Source organism: Sphaerodactylus townsendi, linkage group LG09, assembly GCF_021028975.2.
Source record: "Sphaerodactylus townsendi isolate TG3544 linkage group LG09, MPM_Stown_v2.3, whole genome shotgun sequence".
Lineage (NCBI taxonomy): Eukaryota > Metazoa > Chordata > Lepidosauria > Squamata > Sphaerodactylidae > Sphaerodactylus > Sphaerodactylus townsendi.
The window spans coordinates 23,380,493-23,402,425 of NC_059433.1; the positions used below are offsets into that span (position 1 = coordinate 23,380,493).

The 21,933-nt window shown below is 41.8% G+C and overlaps 1 protein-coding gene across 1 annotated transcript in view; it reads right to left on the reverse strand.

Moving 5' to 3' along the window:
- Positions 1-1,023: 1,023 nt before the first annotated feature.
- Positions 1,024-21,933, reverse strand: part of LY86 (lymphocyte antigen 86) — a 32,881-nt gene continuing 11,971 nt past the window's right edge. The window contains exons 2-5 of the mRNA XM_048508137.1: positions 17,538-17,624; positions 12,425-12,553; positions 5,632-5,684; positions 1,024-1,477 (exon numbers count right to left, since the gene is read on the reverse strand). Coding sequence (XP_048364094.1) covers positions 1,394-1,477; positions 5,632-5,684; positions 12,425-12,553; positions 17,538-17,624 — 353 coding nt within the window. The 3' untranslated portion in view covers positions 1,024-1,393. The remainder of the gene's footprint in view (positions 1,478-5,631; positions 5,685-12,424; positions 12,554-17,537; positions 17,625-21,933) is intronic.

Consider the following 21,933-nt stretch of genomic DNA (forward strand, 5'->3'; position numbering starts at 1 on the left):
TTGGGGTGGATTCTCCCCCACCCAGAAACAGCATCACTTTCAATGTTTAAACTGGGGACCTCAGATTCTCCCTTTAAATCCGTGCCAAGGGGGTGGATTTAAAAGGAGAATCTAAGGAAATTTGGGGTGTGCCTGCTGTCAGGGGTGCAATTATTAAGCTAGCAGCACCAAACTTACTGGGTATCTTTAGGAGATTCTCCTGATGATATCACCAAGGTTTGGTGAACTTTGGTTCAGGAAGTCCAAAGTTATGGACCCTCAAAGGTGTAGCCCCCATCTCCTATTAGCTCCCATTGGAAACAATGGAGGATGGGGCACCCCATAACTTTGGACCCCCTGGACCAAACCTCACCAAACCTGGGTGGTATCATCAGGAGAGTTTTCCAAACAATTCCTGAAATTTTGGTGCTGTTAGCCTAAAAACCGCACCCCCTGCAGACCAAAAACTGAAAAACACTTTAAAAATACAAAAAACAAACAGGGGTCGGAGCTTTGGACATGTAATGGGAGGTTTAAACCCAGGAACCCCCTTTACCTACGTCCTTGAAAGAGATGTATTTTTATGGGGGGGCACTAAGAATGTGGCTTGGGAGCCAAGGGGTCGACAGCCTGGAAAATTTGGGAACTCTGATCTGGCAGAAGAGCTTCTTTCCTTGGAGGAAAGCAGAGGCGGAGCGCTCATGGGCACTCATGGGAACATGTGGGGGGCCCCCCTCCTCCCCTTGGACCCACCCTGCCAGGTTGCTCCTTCAGCCGGTGGAGGCTCTGCTGGCTGAAAGAGTAGCCTGGCTGGGCCAAGGGGCGGCCCACGGCAGGCTCCTACCGGCTAAGGTCAGTGGGACGCAGTGGGTGGGGTGGGGGTGGCTGGAGCAGGTGTTGCCCTGGGCACCATCCCCCCCCAACGTCTCTGAAGAAAAGTTTGCTGGGCTTAAACATGCCTCAGACCTGGCTTAGTGGAGTGCTAGGGTGTGAGCCACTTTTCTTATAATGCTCGTTTCCCAATAAAGATGCTCTGAGGCTTGCTTCCAGAACAAATGCATATCTTAGCTCTTTACTGCACGATGCTTTGCAACCAATGCGGGCCAATTCCAGTCTGAAGGCAAGTCCAGATCTGTCTTGTAAGAATCATGACTGTTAATGGACTTGCCACATGGCTGCGCTTAAACAAAAAAAATCTAATCAAAAGAACCAGAGTGTTAGGAAACTAAAGCTAAATATACTGCAGTGAATCTGGAAGAACAAATTAACACATAAGGATTTTACAGCTTCCTTAAAAGCAATTGAACTTAAGCAGTAATTGTTCCTAAACCTCTGTGTTCTGTTATTTTCACACCACAACAGTGTAGTTTTTCTCTTTAAAAAACCCCAAACTTTCAGCTGATGCGGTGATGTCTCAGTGGCTCATTATGGTGAAATTAGTACAAGCAACGGTGCGCCAGTCTTCATTAAATAACTCTACTGTTACATTAAAGTCTCCCTGCAAGAAAAGGATAGCAAAATGTTAGCTCAGCATAAATCTGCAACAACTGATCTATTATTTTACATAGTAAAATGTATAGTGTGTAATTCTGGCGATCTGATTTCGATCTCATTACAGCCGGCTGCGGTGCACATTTCCAGTCGGCAAAGCTGAAGGTCTCATTACAGGACATGTGGATTGCAAGTTGGGCTGGAGATTTCTCCAAACAAGTCACATTTCATGTCCGCTCTGGCCTTATCTTGAAAATAAGGGGTGGTGAGCAAATCAACTGTGGAGCACGGTGTGATCACCGGAAGGGCTTCAGTCTTCTGTCCATTCCATTCCATTCAGCTTTGAACAGCAAGACCACCTACCACTTTTTTTGCTGTTGAAACAGCAGTGTGGGAGGGGCTATAGCTCATCCTGCCACTGAACAGTGTTCCACAGCCCAACCCAAACTTATGTTTTACGTCTCATGTAATAAGATCCTGAACTAAGAAAATTCATCCAGGCCAAAAAAAGGGGTTCACGGACCTAGAAATCAGAAAGTCCACACACCTTGCAAGAGCAGGTGGAGACTTCTTCACACATGAAAGGTATTTTCAAAATTTAGCTCAAAAGCAGTACGCAATATGACAAGAGATCACACAGAGAGCCAGGAGTGACTGTGGGAGGCTTGTGAAGATAACTGTGGTGGCAGTGGTGGGATCCAAAAATTTTAGTAACAGGTTCCCATGGTTGCGGGATTCAAACTGTGGCGCAGCACCAATGGGGCTGGGTGGGGCATGATGGGGGCATGGCCGGGCATTCCTGGGGCGGGGCATTCCTGGGCGGAGCTGTGGCAAGGATGCAGCCGCTGCGGCGGTCCTTGGGTGGGAAATGAATGCACGCAGGCGCAGGCTGCCACGCACGCCGGTGCACCTCCTGCTAGACTGCTTCAAGCTCTGCGCGCTACTACTGAGAGGAGAGGCGTAACTAAGGCAAAAATCATGTGGCAAAATCACCAATTAGTAACCCCCTCTCAGCACACACTAATAATTAGAAACCTACTCCCGGGAACCTGTGAGAACCTGCTGGATCCCACCTCTGTTTAGTGGCATATTTCAGTTTTGTTACCCTGCAGCTTGTGGAATATCCCAAAGAAACTGGGTGAATTTGGTTATCATTAGTCAGCTTTTGTGGATGACTGTAGAGAAGTAGATCTGGACAGGATCAACATTTTTTTGAAGGGGGGCAAAAGTACAAAATGACACCCCCATATATTATATACATACTTTTTCTATATCTCTCTATCTATCTGTGTGTGTATTTATATGTATATGTCTATAATCAACACACATCATCAACTCTTTTAATGATAGAATAAATTATGTTGATCTCTTTGAACTGTTAATAAATAATTACACTTTCACATTATTTATCTATCTATAATGTTTGAATATTGAAATTAAATCGAATAAATAATAAGCTTCCTACAACCTCTCTGCACTCACTTGCGTTTCTAGTTGACCCCGGGTGTGAAAGATTTGCCTTATGCTTATTCAATGTCTTTTGTTACCAGACATTCCCTAGAGCAGTGATCGCGAACCTTTGGCACTCCAGATATTATGAACCACAACTCCCATCAGCCCCTGCCAGCATGGCCAATTAGCCATGCTGGCAGGGGCTGATGGGAATTGTAGTCCATAACATATGGAGTGCCAAAGGTTCGCCACCACGGCCCTAGAGGATATGAACAATTCTGTGGGTGGAAGTCAGTGAGAAATTCTGTGTATGGTGCCAGAATAGAAAACGTTATAAGACTGGGATTGCCTTGGCTGCAACCTGCTTCCTCTGACCTACACATTTCAGTGGGGTCTCAGTGTCATATCTTTGAAATAAATGGTTTGCAGATTATAACATTTGATTATTTCAATTACATGCAGCAGCAATTTTTTTTCAGCTGCTACTGCATAATTAGAATAAGAGAGGAGTTCCTGTGATTGACTCATTGTCCCTTCTCTCTGTGATCTTATTTTAATATTAGATTATTACGCTTTTCCTTAAATCTTACAGAATTTAAGGCTAATTGAATGTAAAATTTAAAAAAAACACCTTACTCTGCAGATAAGTGATTTGATCCAGAAATGTTTCTAAGAGCAGGGCGTGTCTTTAGAACACCCTTGCTTTAGAAGATTTTCATAATTCATTTCAGTGGAGGGAACTAATCTGTGTATGGATGTGTTTGCACATGTGTATCTTCGCTGAAATGAAAAAAGGGAGTCTTTGTTGTATTTGAAGGAGAGCAGTAATCACAGATAGTTTCCTGACTGACTGTTCAAGTTTATTTGTTAGGATAATTCATAAAGGTTGTAGCTCAACTTCCAAGAGCCTCTTCCATTGGGTAGGTGGACTCTGCAGATATTCATTTTTTTAGTGATACTTTCAAAGATGGTTGATTATTTCAAAGCTTCACAACGCAGTCCTTACCCCTGAGAGTTGGCCAGGTTTCTGCCCTTGAGTTATTTTTCCTCTTCCAGCAAAACTATCAGCCAATTGTATTTGGAGGAAAATCCCAACACCTTTCAAATCTCTTAATTTAAAAGTTTCTTCAACTAACACTCCCTTTGTTAACAGGGCTTTGTGCTGGGTGCTTTTCACTATTTTTATAAATGATCTGGATGTGGGTGTGGATGGACTATTCATTAAATTTGCTGAAGGTACCAAATCGGGAGGAGCAGCAAACTCACCATAAGATAGAGATAGAATTCAGTGAGATATGAACACGCAGAAAAAGAAGATAGGTATGAATAAGATGCAGTTCAACAAGGATAAGTGCCAAGTTCTACATCTGGGTAACAAAAAATGAGGAACACACCTACTGGATGGGGTAGCAATGTGTGTGAACAAGATCTTGGGGGCACTAGTGGATTGTAAGTTAAATATGAGCAGTCAGTGTGATATAGTGCAGGCTAATGTAACCTTGGGGTATAGCAACAGAGGCATAGCATCAGTGGTGGGATCCTAAAATTTTAGTAACAGGTTCCGATGGTGGTGGGATTCAAACAGTGGCGCCGCCGCACACACGCACCTCCAGTCCCTATTGGGCAGGGAGGTTGCTTTAGTAACCCCTTCTCGGCACTCAGAAAAAACTAGTAACCACTTCTAGAGAAGTGGTGAGAACTGGTTGGATCCCACCTCTGCATAGCATCCAAATCCCAAAATGTCATAATCCTTCTGTACTCTGCATTTATCAGGCTGCACCTTGACAAGCATTGTATGCAGTTCTGGAGGCTTCATTTCAAAAAGGCTGTAGACAGAATGGAGTTGGCACAGAAGAGAGCGAAATGGACCATCAGGGAGTGGAGACCAATCCCTGTGAGGAAAGGCTGAGAGACTTGAAAACGTTTAGTCTGGAGAAGAGGAGGTTGAGGAGGTGCATGGCGGCTCCCTTTAAGTACCGGTATTTGAAGGGCTGTTACTTAGAGGAGGGCAGGGAGCTGTTCCCATTGGCAGTAGAGTATAGGACTCTCAATAGTAGATTAAAATTACGGACTTAAAGGCACTGATGGAATATTAAGAAAAATTTCTTACAGTAAGAGTTCAACAGTGGAGTTAGCTACCTAGGGTGGTGGTTAGCTCACCCTCACTGGCAGTCTTTAAGCAGCGGCTGGACAAACACATGTCAGGGATGCTCTAGGCTGGTCCTGCACAGAGCAGGGTCTAGACTAGATGGCCATTAGGACCTCTATAATTCTAAAATTCTATGAAGCATCAGTTTTATTCTCAATGGATCGGGTACAAAAGATACAGGACTTGGATATCTAGCCAGCTCCTTTCTAAGGTAGTTGTTTTAAAGCTAGTTATCAGATACATGTTCTTTACTGGATGATCATAACCCCATGTGATGGCTTTCATTTATAAATAAACCATGACTGATAATGTTTTGGCAGTGGTAGAATGGCCATGTCACCTCAAGCAGTTCACACATTCACCTTGCTTCAACTGGTGGATTAGGCAATGGCTGCACGTGGTAATGTATTCAGAAGTGCAAGGTTTTACTAATTACGGCTATTAATAGAGTACAACTACAAAATAAGGACACAACAATCATACCATAATCACAGCACTGCTGCTGGTGGCTTTCCCACCTGGTTAGCATTTGCATTTCAGTGAGTAAACCAAGAACTTACTTGAGGGATGGTGTGGATATTGGTTGCAATAGCCCCTTCATAGTAGATATGTTCTGCAAAACAAATAGACCACTGATAGGTTGAAAAGCTCAGGAATGGTAGAAACTATTTATGTCTAAACATTACACTGGCAGCTATGTTTGTTTGTTTCATGCATTTGTACCCTTCTGCATTGCCTGAAAATGAGTGGTTTGTAAAATTTCCATTGTAAAGTCCCCTAACAACATTCCAATGCAGATTCCATTAAAACCAACTCTATAAAATTAGCATTATCTGTCACTTATGTAAAACAGGAACAGATAACATGTGCAATCCTATGCAGAGCTGTCTACTGAAATAATTTGTGTAAGATTTTGCTCCAGTCAAGATCTTTTGAATACACAGCCAGCCACTGTGGCTTATTGGACAAGGATCTGGGGGTTCTAGGTTCACATTCACTCTGTTAATGAAACTCACTTTGGGCCAGATATGCTGTCTCAGCCTGAATAACCTCAAAGGATTGTTATGAGGGTAAAATGGGAAAACAAAACCATGTAACGTGTTCTGATCTTTTTGGATCAAGGGTGGAATAAAAATGTGATAGATGGATAAACTCTTTGCATTGTATCTCCAACATCCAAGTGGGTGCAAGAAAAAACAGACTCTAAATCTGTTAGAGTCTGTTAAACATATCAAAGATGGAGGTTTGCCCTAAAACATTCTCAGATCACAATGCGTTGATAGTTACATAGAAAAGTTCTGTATTTAGATGGAAACTAAATGAGACATTATTAAAAAACCCAGATATTGTTGAAGAAAAACAACAGAAACTACAAGAATTCTTTTAATTAAATCTTAACAAAGGAACAGACCTAAATGTTGTGAGGGATACCTGCAAAGCATACCCGAGAAGATTCTTAACTCAACAAAATACAGTTAACAAGAAATTGGCAGAACAGAAAATTCAAGGTGTGTTGGACTTGATAAAGGCAAAAGAACAGGAATTTAAAAATATCTAAATAATAAAGAGATTGTGTATAGTGTTAAGATCTTACAGCAACCATTATCCATGCTGACAACAAATGAGATAGAACAAACTCTAAAGTTTGCTAAACAAAAAGACCTTTGAATGGGCCAGTAAACCAGGGAGATTGCTGGTTGCAAAATTAAGAAAAATGAAAGAGAACGGAATTATTACAAAGATACAATGGAAAGAGAACCTAGTTTTGGATGAGAAAACAATTAAAACTGTCTTTTTCAAATATTATTCAAAACTATTTGAAAGTAATGTATCAAAGGAAAAGGACACTGATGAGTACGTAGCTAAATAAGATGTACCACAACTTTCCAAAGAACAAAGAGAGATAATGAGTGGCCCAATCTCAACTATGGAACAAACCAGAGGTGTACGGCCTATTGGGACATGGGGTCACCCACGTCCATGGGTGCAAGCCTTTTGGTCATGTACAGCTGCAGCACACATCATTTGGCCACTTGGGGGGGGCACCTGGTGCCCCCCCAAGTGACCAAATGATGTGTGCTGCAGCTGTACGCCAAGCCCCACACCCCTGCCTTCCTGCTGTCTTTTGAAAGCCAGTGCTTTTGAAAACCGGCTTTTGAAAGCACAGGGGGGGGGGGGGGCGCCTGGAGAAGGAGTTGTCCCCGGGTGCCATTTCCCCACAATATGCCTCTGGAACTAACAGAGGTTTTGAAGCAGATAAAGCTGAATAAATTATCGGGGCCTGATGGACTATCTGCACTGTAGTACAAAACCTTTGCAAATGTATTAATGGAACCTGTTCTTGAAATATGGGTGGGATTTTACAAAAAGGGAGGATTTTAGATTTGTGGAGAGATGCCAATATAATCTTGATATCTCAAGAAGACCAAGATTCAACTGATATTGAAAACTGTAGAGCAATATCACTTTTAAATAATTATTACAAACTATTTGCAGCAATCTTGGCAAAAAGGTTAAAAGGCATACGCGATGATCAAATTTGCTTTTTTTTGCCGAAAAGACCTTTGAGAGACAATCTTCAAACAATATTGAATGTGATGGAGTATTATGAGAAGCACAGCAACAAGCAAGCGGCTCTGCTCTTTGTGGATGCGGAGGAGGCTTTTGACAACATTTCTTGGCAGTTTATGCTAAGGGTTTTAAGAAAAATGGGCTTTGGAAACAACTTTGTGAAGCTATAGAAGCAATTTATGCTAAACAGTGTGCTAGAATAATTGTAAATGGAGAAATGTCTGAGAAATGTGACTTATCATTACTTTTTATATTAACCCTAGTGATTCTTGATAGAAATATAAGAGGGGATGACCAAATAAGGGGGCTGAAAGAGAGTAAGCAGCATTATAAACTGAAAGACTTGACAGATGATTTAGTGATGATACCAGAAGAACCAGAACAAAATGTTGCAAGTTTGTTGGGAAAAATAAAATAATTTGGGGATTTGGCGGGATTTAGATTGAATAAGAACAAAACTAAGATACTGACCAAAATGTGGATCAAGCATCACAACTTAGATTATCTCAATTACTGGGATGCATGGTGGAAAAAAATTAAGTATTTGGGAGTGTGGTTAACAAACAAGAATTGTATGTTATTTTAAAAGAAGTAAAAGTGTGGAATGATGTGAAGAAAGATTTGATGAGATGGAATAGGCTGAATTTTTCTTTGATGGGTAGGATTTCGGTGATAAAAATTTCGGTGATAGGGCATTGCTTTTTTGTTTTTTAAGCCGAGAAAGGGACCCTTTCTCCGCTTAAAAAACAAACAAACAAAAGCTGAGGCTGGAGTGCCCCTCTGTCTGAGAGGCTACCTCTCAGAGAGAGAGGGGTGCTCCAGTCTCCTTTGCCCATGGATCCTGTGATCCATGGGCAATGTCAGCTTTCCCATCCACCCCATCCCGATCAAGCTTGTGATGCTGTGATGTTATTACCAGTAGCTGCTCCATTTCCCACCCTCGACTTATACGCGAGACAATGTTTTCCCTGATTTTTGTGGTAAAATTACGTGCCTCGACTTATACTCGGGTCGACTTATACGGTATATGTGTACTGCTGCAAGGACACTGTATGCCTAGAAATGTAGAGAGGAAAAAAATATCAACCAAGGAAGATTGGATACAGGTCACAGACTACTCAGAAATAGCAAAACGAACAATTTTAATGAAGTAATATAGAGAAATTTGTAGAAAACTGGAAACCTTTTACAGACTACCTATTGAGAAAACATGGTAGAAGAGAAATAATTGGAGGATTTGAGAGTTAAAAGAAAACAGCAGAATGAAATAGTATATTAGAAATGATATAGACAGTGGTGCAATCCAAAAATTTTAGTAACAGGTTCCCTCGCCAGCCCCCCCCTCAGCAAAGGGGGCAGAGGCGTACTTAGGCAAACCTGAGCCCTGGCCAAAACCTGAGTTGGATGCACCCCCCATGGGCAGCCACCCCACCACGACCCCCCCCCCAATTTTTTTTGCACCAGGTCATTTCTAAATCATCATCAGATTATAGAAAATGCCCCAACTCACAAATGTGAACACAGCAATGGTGAAACAAACAGTTTCTTTTATAGAGACTGGTGAGATAAAAGGTACGAAAGGCTGAGAATCAATGAATTGCAGTACCTGAAAGGGATTACCCAGTTCAGGGAGTTACATTATTAGTCGCAATTGCTATATGGAACCTTCACGTTCAAAAGCAGTATGCCTCTCGGGGAGGCGAGGGTGTGGAGATGGAAAAGTGGACCCAATTAGTAACCCCCTCTCGGCACACACAAATAATTAGTAACCCACTCTCGGGAACTGGTGAGAACCTGCTGGATCCCACCTCTGCCCCCCCCCTCCGAAATTCCATAGAAATACACAATAAAATTTCCGTGCAAAGAATACTTTAAAAATGCAAAAACTGTCCCCTGCCCTTATCTTGTTAAAGAGAAAGTGGTTCTTCAAAACATGGTGGTAAGAGCTTACTGGCATACGGGAACAGTGTCTATATTAAGATATATGGTATTATCTAATACAATCAACTATGGCTTTATATCATAATATACTTCAGTTAGAGAAAACGATTTTCCTGCCTTGCTAAGATTAAGGACTTGCAAAGCCCCCAAAGAATTTGGCTTTGTGATTTAATATGTAAGCAGCAGTTTGTGTTGTGGCTGGTCTGGACTCCTACTCTGTATAATGTATTTTCTACAAGTTCTTATTGAGCATTTCATCAGAGTCAGACAGCCTTCCAGTGAGATCTGTGGGCGCCTTTATTTTTTTTCTCTTTAATTCAATATACAATTGAAAAGGTCTTGGAATTTAATTTTTTCATCAGTCTGGCTTCCATAATTTGCATGATTGGTTGCTCTGGCAGTTTGTGTCTATTATTCTATGCAGTATCTCTATTCCATGTAAAAATGTGCTAGTAATTCCTCAGAGGCCATCTTAGTAGACGAACTGTTGCACAGTCATGGAACTCATAGCAATGTATGAGAAGTCAATTAATTATTATACATCTGATTAAGAACCAATTGTGGCAAAGAAGAAGCTTAGTGCCTTTATGTGTGATTGGGTCATTTTCTGCCAAGAGATGCTCATTTTTCATTTGTGGCACGCTCTCTACATGTTTTTGCACATGCAGGAAAAATGGAAATATGTACTGATAGCAGTTTGCTTTATAGCAGGCAGCCACATCCACCACGTCATAGCATGTTTCTGACTTGAAAAGAAAGAAACAGTGCCATCCTAAGGAGACCTCAATGGACTTAGAAGGGGGTAATTCTGCTTAGGGCCGCTTGGAGAGTACATATACAACCAGTGCTCCGCCAGCTGCACTGGTTCCAGACTGAGTACCAAATCAGATGTAAGGTATTGACCTTTAAATCCCTAAACATTCTGGGATTATTGTACCTTTGGGATTGCCTCTCCTGCTACACCTTCCAGAGAGCATTACACTCAGCTAATAACAATCTTCTGGGGGGTCTATGGCCAAGAAACATCAGGCTGTTCTCAACCCAGGCCCTGGTCCTAGCTTGGTGGAAATCTTTGGGCGTTTCCCCACTCACCCTGATCCCCCCTATGCACCACGCTTCTCTCAGCACGCGGCATCCCAGGTACGTGCCCGGGCATCCCCACGACTCCATGCTCTGCACGGGGTAATCAAAAGGCGCCCTTTGCAAGAGCCCCAGGGATGCCGCGTGCGGAGGGGGCGTGACAGCGGCAGCGTCAGGGCGGCTGCGCTGTCGCCGCCCCTGTCGTGGGGAGTGCCGGGGGACCCTGTGCTACTCTCCTCAAGTAGCGCGGGGCTTAAGGTAAGTGGGGAAAGACCCTTTGTTGAATGGGACCTGGATCTTGCGGGACTTGGCTCAGTTCCGCAAGGTCTATAAAACAGATGTTCCACTGGGGAGCAATGTTCCACTGGGCAGCAGTTGAGGGCAGCAATGATTTATAGAAGCTCCTTTCCCTTCCCTCATCTAGAACAATCTGTGTAATGAAGGAATCATTGTTGGGGTGCCCTTTTAGTTTGGTTGATTTGAATTTTAAGGTTTTTGTACTATAGCACAGTGGTGGCGAACCTTTGTCACTCCAGATGTTATGGACTACAATTCCCATCAGCCCCAATTGGCCATGCTGGCAGGGGCTGATGGGAATTGTAGTCCATAACATCTGGAATGACAAAGGTTCGCCACCACATCTACAGCATATCTATCTCTATCTATATAGATATAGTTATCTAGATACAGTTAGAAATAAAGATAGATATAGATATATGTTTATGATTGTTTTAATGTATCAGTTAATGCATTATGATTGTTAGTACTGTTAGCTCCCCTGAGCCTGGTCTGGGCTGGAAAGGGTAGGGCATAACCTAATAAATAAACAAAATAAAAATTGGTCTATCAAGATTAGTGTTGCCTACTCTGATTAGCAGCAGTTGTCTCAGCTAGAGCATCAAATCAACATGCACTGAACCCAATACAGGAACCATCAAATTTAAATGCTATGTAAAGTTTATTACCAGAAGAACAAACCACAAAAGCCCATTCTTGCATATGCAGCATTAGCAAGATATGTCTAAAGATTGTTTCTAGACAGTTGCACTTTGGCTGCAATATTTATGACTAGTAGAGGTACTTTGTCTTAAGATGGTGTTGTCTTTTTGAGTACTATTAGTTAGCCCCAGTACAGGCTTTAGTAGTAAGCCCTGGTACAGGCATTTGTTGTTTGTTCTTCTGATGTTAAAGTTTGTATAGCATTTGCCGTTGATGGTTTCTGTATTGGGATGTTGTTTGATGCTCTTACTGTCAGCACTTGAACCCTTCATTTGGTGTAAAGTTTCTTTACTGACATCTTTTATAACACCTGCTACATGGTCCTTGTAAAAGGAGAGGCCAGGGGTTGGATTTGGGATTTTTGTACACAAAGCAGATGCTGTATGACTGAGCCTCATCCTTATCTATGCACACTGAAGGTGGGCGTTTTGCAAATGGACTAAGCTTCCTATTCGACATCGTTTGTCTTGGCCTTAATACCCAGAGCCTTCTTTTTGTAGAACTTTTATTTTAGCCAGCAATGAGTTCTAGAGATGATCTTGAATTCCCCCTCTTCCTTTCTTCCTTGGGGCTTGAAGCAGATCTTTCCTGTAGTTATGAAGAGAATACTAGCCACATGCTTTATGCAAACTACAGATCAGTGAGAAGAACTTGCTGTGTTAGTATAATTAGAATATTAGGAGAGTTCCAACTATTCACCTGACACCCTGCTTACTACATCCAGTAGTCAGGAACTTAGCAGGTATGTAGAAAATCAATTACCTCCTTTCTTTTTTCCACAGAAACTCAAGTTTGGATGATCGCGCTCACAGAGTTGTTTTGAAAACACCGGCATGCTCTTGCTAGTCATGGTGAGACTTACTGTTACAAAGAGTTCCTTGATGCTATATCCTGTAGTAGAGAGAGTGAGGTGTGACTTATTGATAGCAACTGTATGGAAATCAAAGCAATTATCACAATGCTTGCTTGCTTTTTAAAAAAGGAGAGAGAAAGACCCTACTTTTTGTTCCCAATAAAGTGCCTTACATCCTCTGGATATTCCTGAATACTTGGGACTTGGATGGGTTCATTAAATCAATTCGATTGCTACAAAGCCAGAGGAATGTTTGCGAATAGTTGATCTATATATAAAAAAAAACCCAGCCTCCTGGAAAGGCTGGCTTGGAGTCTAGTTGACTGACAGATGAAATAAGTAGCATAAAAATATTTGCTAGACTTGTGAATTTAACTAGGGAAGAGAGGAAGAGCAACACGGAGGAAGAGGAGAGTGGGAGAAAGAACATTACTACAAACTTTTTCTCTTCTTGGCTATTTTTGCCTATATTGGCCATCAGAGGGATGGATCAAATTTGGATTGGATCAAATTTGGATTGATGCAAGGACCTTAAAAACTACAGAGTTGAAAGCTAACACTCTAGTCTGCAGCACATTATTAAGGTCCCTACATCAGATGTTTTTGGCTCTTTTTCCCCTTAAGTTTCTTTGTAGCTCTCATCCGTATCAAATTTAAGATTATGCTGTCTATTCCCAATCCCTGACACACAGGCAAATAGCAAACATTAGCAGACAACAATGATCAATCAAAACGTTGTAGCTGATCCTGAGCTAGAGATCCTTTAGAATCTCTTCAGGTGCATAAGAGAACTGAGGTACACAGCGTGAACCCCTGTAATTAGCAGTGTATGAAACTGACGAATTTGCCAGGCCTGGTATAAATACTGAGTTGCTGATGCAACAGAGCAATACCTGATTACTAAACTTTAGGCTATGAATACATCAAGGAAAACACACCTGTTGCTTGGGAGTTAATTATCCATCTTTTCTCATGTTCTCCCCCGTCTTGTGGCTGATATTGCTGCTTGTTCTGGTGTCCGAGGAAGAGAGAAAAGGAATGTTGCCTAGCAGGGAACGTTGCCTAGCAACTACTTGCGGCTCTTGCTGATCCTTGGGGCAGTCCATGTAGGTTTCCATGTTCATGTGCCATCTGTCTTGACCAACTTCTTAATAATGGCAGTACTGATATAAGGACTTGTGGGGAAATGGGACTAAAAAGCCTTCATCATTTCTGCCCATATGGGAGTGACGAAGTTACTCAGCATTCCTGTGTCAGATGACCAGCCTATTGCCTCCACCTCCACGCACATGAACTTGAACAAATTGCTAACCTACCGTGCTTTACCAGGCATTATTATCAACTTTTTAGTAATGATGCCACAGATATAAGGCCTCCATAATACTTGTGGGGAAATGGGGCTTGCAAGCCACCTTTCTCCTTCTCTTCTACAGGTCTGCACTGTGTATAGACTCAGAAATTATGAGGAGTCTTTATCTGGCTAGCAGGAAGGAAGGAGAAAGAGAGGAGAATATGACTCACATGCAAATCATGAAATTATCCAAGATGGCTGTGGCCTGGAGAAGGACAATAGGCAACATCACAGCTCACTCATAGTCAGACCTAGAGCTACAGAGCTTGGGAGGTCAAAAGAGAAGGACGAACCTTCTGTCATTTCTTACTGTGGACTCAGACCAGAGATCCTATGTGCTTGTGTGTTGGAGTGACCCTCTCAGGCTACAGATCCTCTCTGTTACATCCAATCACCCAGACAAGTTTTAGCAGTGCTTGGACTCTAAGCCCACCCCTACACCTCTATGCTTTCCTAATGAGAACAATTGCTTCTCCTGATTCTCATCCCTTGCCCCCTCTTGGCTTTTGGGGCTGGCCTTTAATCATCCCCTCCCATTGTCTCACATAGTCTGGGGACTTCTCTTCCATCCCTTCCAGCTCATCCTCCAAGGACATCCTCCAAGGACATCTCTTCCAGCTCATCCTCCAAGGACAGGGCTTGCTCTTTTCCCTGCCACTTGCTCTTACTCTGGTTCTGTCCTGTTCTGGAGTTCACTCTTTTGCTGACCCCAGCTTCTTCCAGCTCCCTGTTTTCATTGCCAGCCCCACCAGTGCTCCTGACCTTTCTTCTAGGCCTTCCGTGTCCTGTTGTCTTCCAAGGATTCCTGGTCCTTTCCTCAATTGCTACCACTGCTGACTTACTTGGCCTGTATCTTGGCTACTCCTCTTGCTACTCGCCCAGCTCTCCGACTGCAAGGCTTTAAATATGGGAGCCAGGTCCCACTTCCCCGATGGCACATCTCTTCCAGTCATTTCTCTTTCTGACCAGGCCACGAGAGTTTCCTGCCATTCCTTGGGCCCCATGGAGCTGGCTTCTAGGCCATACCTTCATTTTGGGGCAGGAAAAGAAAGGGGGTCTACAAAGGGAGTGGGAGAGGGGCAACTATAAAACCTTTAGATCCGAGGAAGAAGCTGTTTTTGCCGTTTTGCTATTTTTACTACTAGTGGAAGAAGAGGAGTTTGGATTTATACCCCACCTTTCTCCCCTGTAAGGAGACTCAAGGTGGCTTACAAGCTCCTTGCCCTTTCTCTCCCCACAACAGACACCTTGTGAGGTAGGTGGGGCTGAGAGAGTTCTGAAGAACTGTGACTAGCCCAAGGTCTCCCACCAGGAATGTAGGAGTGAGGAAACACATCTGGTTCACCAGATAAGCCTCTGCCACTCAGGTGAAGGAGTGGGGAATCAAACCTGGTTCTCCAAATTAGAATCCACCTGCTCTTAACCACTATACCACGCTGGCTCACATGTTAACCTGGACTCCATTTTGAGCATGCATGGCTGAGGAGATCCCCAACATACTGAAACAAGGCAAAGGAGGATTTCTAATACTTGCAAACCCAAGAATTATTAGCCTATTCTAATTTCCCATTCTGTTGAGTATGTTAGAGTTAGGGTCAAGAGGACTGCAGTTTTACCACCTTTTCTTTTGTCCTTGTTCAGTCACTTGTGTCTGCATATATGGTGCGCTCTTTTTATTTTTTCAACAAGTTTCCTTTCATTTCGAGTATGGTTGGTTTGATTTCTACTAACCATGCTCCATCAAGTTTGCTCCACACTAACCAAAAGGGACAAGAGAGCAGAGGAGGCAGTCCTTAATCCTACTCTCACAAAGCAACTAAGGAGGCATGCTGATCCAATGGGAACCAGCAAGAGAAATGAGGAAGATGTGGCTGCAGAGCCAAGCATTTCAGCGCCAAGGTAGTAGAAGATTCATAAATGTCCCCAGGATGAAAATTATTATTGTAGATTTCACAGCTGCCAGATCTTTAGCTGGTTGTTGGCCTTCATTACAATTCGAACCTCACCCAGAGGCCTAGGAAGTTGTATTATTATTGTAGATTTCACAGCTGCCAGATCTTTAGCTGGTTGTTGGCCTTCATTACAATTCGAGCCTCACCCAGAGGCCTAGGAAGTTGTATTATTATTGTAGATTTCACAGCTGCCAGATCTTTAGCTGGTTATTATTATTGTAGATTTCACAGCTGCCAGATCTTTAGCTGGTTGTTGGCCTTCATATTACAATTCAACCTCACCCAGAGGCTCATAGGGAAGTTGTATTATTGGGGTAGATTTCTACAGCTGCTGTGATCTTTAGCTGGTTGTTGGCCTTCATTACAATTCGAGCCTCACCCAGAGGCCTAGGAAGTTGTATTATTATTGTAGATTTCACAGCTGCCAGATCTTTAGCTGGTTATTATTATTGTAGATTTCACAGCTGCCAGATCTTTAGCTGGTTGTTGGCCTTCATTACAATTCGAACCTCACCCAGAGGCCTAGGAAGTTGTATTATTATTGTAGATTTCACAGCTGCCAGATCTTTAGCTGGTTATTATTATTGTAGATTTCACAGCTGCCAGATCTTTAGCTGATTGTTGGCCTTCATTACAATTCGAGCCTCACCAAGAGGCCGAGGTATTATTATTATTATTATTATTATTATTATTATTATTATTATTATTATTATTATTATTATTATTATTATTATTATTATTATTATTATTATTATTATTATTATTATTATTATTATTATTCAATTTGGGCTCTGGGCAGTGTACAACATCAACATAAAATACAATAACAAGAGGGGCAAGTAAATAACAACCAATAAATACCTAACATTAAGAACTCAGCCCCATAAACTCTAAAATATTAATTTAATTTAAAAGAGCGATTGCTACATGAAATTGGCGTCCCGGAAAACCCTTACTTTAAAAAAAAATGCCCCAGAAATTGACTAGCTGGTGGCTGCAACTGTTACGGAGAGAGTGAATCAGATACTGAGCGTGGAAGGAGAGGGTCTGCATTGGGCAGGCAATCTGGGAAAATGGAATAACTCCTTCACTCCCCCCACCCGTAGACAATAACAAAGCCTTGCGAATCCTGTTTCCCAAAGGTATCATACGAGCTCTTCCATTTCAGGCTCTTCCATTTTAGCTCTTCCATTTCAGGCCGCATGTTGATTGCCCTTTTTTGAACACTCACTTATAACACTCCTGTCAAGGAAAGACAGGTCTGTTCTGCTAGTTTTCTAATACTTGGAAAGTCTTTTTATTGTGAGGGAGCATTAACAAAAAAAAGTAATTTCCCTCAGTGACAGTCCAAAATCATACAACCATGTGTACTCCTGCAGGGCTTACTCCCGCCACTGTGCTGTGCATGTAGACTAAGCGTTAATTGAAGAGCGACTCAGGATTTCTGTATCACATCATATCACTTCTCTGTAGTGTTTGATCTGCAGTGGTTATTTGCACATGTCACTTATTGCTAAATGTGATGATGAAAAGGATGTGAGCCAATTTTAACTATTAAGTGCATTAGGTCCAAATTCCGGCCTGTGATCCTTTTTTCTGAGGTAAATCATCCACATTTGAGAATTTCATCTCTTGGTTTTCATCAATAATTTAAGTAAAATGTGCACATTTGTAATTATGTCTTGTATACAGTCATGGTAAAATATATTTTATACTTACTTAAAACTGTTGCTGCCCTGATGGTAACACTTTCACTGGTCAGACCAGAACAACTGTCAAGAGTGAAAGCAAAGTCTTGCAATGGATCTGTGAGAAAAGGAAACATACAAATCATAAATAATCAGTTTCATCGCCAGTACTTGGAAACTATGTCTGGTTTCTGATATATTATCCAGCGAATATCCTTTTGCCAGTCTGGATTCAATATGAAGGAAACTGGTTCTTAAACTTTATTGTATTGAGGATTATCATTTTGGTTTGAACATTTTCTGTTTACTGCCACAGTTTCTTATTTTATGGCCTCCACAATGAACGATGCTCAAAAAGTGGTATGGCAAGTTCATTTATCCTGTGGCCATGGTCCCATTATGCAGGGAGAAATATTTATAGACTCCATGGAATATTTGATGTTTCCATTGTAGTCACTTAGGCTGCTGCAGTTCAAAGCAATTTTGTGGTTTGCCTCTTCAGCTCATAGTAAAAACTTCTAAGGAACCCCCATCTCCTCAACATTTCCTTGATTTTCAGGAATGCTCCAAGGTCTACTGCAAACCCAAGACCAAAATTTAAGAACAAGTGGTATTTGTTGTTCCCTGGGTGTTTGAAAGATGAGGGCTGTCTTGTGGGGTAAATAATTCTGAATCTGGAAGCCTACTTCTGTCTGCCACCATTTCTTATATTTATGTTTCCACTGTGCTTATGCCAAAGCTATGCAGTCCTTTTATTTCTGCTGGCGACAAGCAAAGGATAACTTCTTCTGTATGTACTCTAAAGATGCATTATGTTGACAGTATTTGCAACCACACTTTCCTGGGAATATGCCCCACTGAATTGCTCTCATAATGTACATCATCATGTTCTCATAGGGAGTGGCCCTGCATCTATATTTTTTTGCTTCTCTTTCTCTGAGTGGTATATAGGGAAACGCAATGTCTATTTTTAGCAACAAGGTCCCTCAAAACTATGCCAGTGTAAATTTTATCTGTGGTCATTGATATTCTGTTAAAAATCAGTGTGGCATTCTCTTTTACATGTGGATGATGAGATTCACTATATAGAGGAAAACAAAGGCATCAAATCCAGTTGTAAGCTCACCTTAAAGTGTATACATTCTGGACTGAGTAAACCACTTTTCAAACTTGTTGCATTCTCAGTTACTTGCAACAGTTATAGAAAATAATTGAGAAAAGCAACACAGCACCTTTTTCTGTTCAAGTAGCAAATTAACCGCAGTTGTTTTCTTTTGCACACGAAGGAAAGAATTAAAGAGTATTTGATATTTAAACTACACGCTGAGGAAACATGAGAAAGCATTTCCTTCTCCTAAATCTCCTGCTATATTTCCTTGGTAATACATAATTTCTAAAAATGTATGATATGGCGCTGTGTTCGCTTCATCACATTGTCCCCTGTTCTCACTATACGGGCTGCTATTTATGTGGCAAAAATATTAATGAGATTATATTGCATTACAGCTACATATCAATGGAGAGATGCTGAAGGAGAGAAAGGCTGGCAAAATAACAGGCAGGCTGGGTCTTAAATCTTCTGGAGTATTTTTGAGTGCTCTTTAGCAATGGAGCATTGTTTAATTTTGCTTGTGTGGATTCAGATGGGCACCTGTGTATCTGAAGAAGTGTGCGTGCACACAAAATCTTGTACCCAGAATAGAACTTTGTTGACCTTGAAGGTGCTATTTCACTCATGCTTTTTTGCTTAATAATTTTGCTTGCATTTTCATAAATTCTTATTTTGTAATCTAGTTTTCAGAGTGTTGCAAGCTTGTTTTCCTGTACCAGAGGAACTTCGCTGAGTTTAACCTTTAGTTTCTCTTCCTCTTTCTTTTTTCAACTGTTCTCTGAACTGTGGATTAAGATAATTTGATTTCTGCCTGGGCATGTTTCGCTTCCCTTTTGTGTGTGTGCATGCGTGCCTTGTGTAAAGAAGGTCAGAGAAAGAACATGTTCTACAATGTACACACTATGTGGCCATACATGAGAGCAGTTGAAATGTTTAGTGCTTTGAAATATGGATTAATTTCCTGTCTACAATGGGGACATGGTAGCACAGCAGCTGGTATCGTATGCTCAGATGAGGTGAAATCAGGATGGCAAACTGAGCCTAAGAAAGTCCATCTGGTTGCATGTGATTGACGCTGTAGCATATACCGTTTGAGAGAATCCTGCAGTTATTGCGACCTTTTGCTTGGGGCAAATCGTTTGTCTTCCAAACTGCTTGATTACTAAATTAACAGCTATTGAGACTCGAGACAGCTTGGAAGTCGCATTATACACCCAGTTGTCTGGTGGTTCCAGAAGTGGTTCCGGAAGATCACTCTACAGATGCTAAATGGCACTTCCTTCTGTATGATTTCAGACATTTTAAGCTGTGCTTTCGAAAGCAGGTTCAGATGCTAGCCCCAGATGGTGCCCTGTCAGCTTGAGCTCTCTACTGGTGCAAAATGCAGCTCAGGCAGAAAAAAGAAGCTTAGGCCCCTTCCGCACACGCAAAATAAACCACTTTCACAACTGTTTGCAAGTGGATTTTGCTATTCCGCACAGCTTCAAAGAGCACTGAAAGCTGTTTGAAAGTGCATTATTCTGCATGTGCGGAATGAGCCTTAGTTTGTTGGCATGAGAACTTGCCTCCTTTGAGTTCTCTTTCTCTGGCTGCAAGTGAACACATCTTGAATTCTCAGAGTCAAAATGTTTACTGTTTTTTTTTACCCCCCAGAAGAAAACAGGATACTGTTACTTAAACCTTCGACCTTTTGCTTTCTTCGTGCCGTTAAGAACAGACAGCATTGATATGTTCCAAGTCTTCCCACCACCCACCTTCTACAATCTGTTATTCCCTTCAGAATTCAATATTTAAATATCTTTGACTTGTCATGCTTCATCCATTTCATCCACTTCAGCAAATCATTTCAAGAACAGATAGAGCTTTCCCAAAAGGAGACTATCCCATGCTATGATTAATCTGGAGTGAGAATTCTATGTGTGTGTGTTACACAGTTCTCAGCGCCTCACTTTTGAAATATTCTCCCCCTCAAGGCTTGCCCGGCACCTACCACATAGTCTTCTAGGCACCAGGCCCAAACAGTTTTTTTTAATCCAGGCTTTTAACTAACGTTTATCTATCTAGCTGTTTTAATGCCTGATTTTGTTTTGAAACCTGTTTTATGGATATTTTTAAAATGCTCATGCTGTTTGTAATGGCTTTTTAAAACTATTTATGGTATTTTTAAATGATTTTATGGTATTGTTTTTACTTATAAGCCACTTTGAACAGGACTTTGGAGAGGTGGGCTATACATTTCCTAAATGAATGTCTAGATCTATATAGATATACAGAGGGGGACAGTGTAGGACAGGGGTCTGCAACCTGTGGCTCTCCAGATGTTCATGAACTACAATTCCCATCAGCCTCTGCCAGCATGGCCAATTGGCCATGCTGACAAGGGCTGATGGGAATTGTAGTTCATGAACATCTGGAGAGCCGCAGGTTGCAGACCTCTGGGGTAGGACAAGGCTGGAATGAATTACTACAGAATTGCTGATCTGGTGGATCTGCAGAGAGTCAATGTGGGGTAGTGGCTAGAATGGCTCTTTCTGCACCAGCCCCTGAAAAACATTTTGCAAACATTTTCAAAAAAACCCATTTGTCTACACTCATCCCCTTGAAAATGCTTCCTGGTTGTTCAACAATTTTGTGGTTGTTCTGTGTATTTTTTAAAACAACTCCTTAGATTTGTAGCTACGAAGCTTCAAAGCTTTAAAGAGATCACACAGCAAGTGAAAACGTTTTTTACAAATTGTCAGTGAACAGCATACAAATGAAAAGTTTTCAAGCAGGAAATAAAATGTTTTGGGCTAAAAACCACATGGAACTCCATGGATGAAACATTTTATTTTTGCCTCAAAATATTTTATTTGTGTTGTGCAGAAAGTGGCCAGTGTTAAGCTGGAGGTTAAAAAAACCAGTTTAATTTCCTGTTTTGGCCATGAAGCACACAGTATGTACCGGGATAGTACAGCATTTGAGGAAAAGGAGGGCCATTCACTCTCTTTCAGCCTCACCTATCTCATAGGGCAGTGGTGGCGAACCTATGGCACTCCAGATGTTCATGGACTACTAATGGACTATGGGACTCCAGATGTTCATGGCTAATTGGCCATGCTGGCAGGGGATGATGGGAACTGTAGTCCATGAACATCTGGAGGCTTGCCACCATGGTCATAGGGTTATTCTGAGGTTAAACTGAGGAAGGGAGAACCATGTATGTCAACCTGAGCTCCTTGGAGAAAGTGTGGGATACAAACAAACTGGATAAATGTTTCAGTCTGTTGGAATCCTGATGCAGAAATGAAGCCCACTGTGTTTTTTGTGCAGTAGT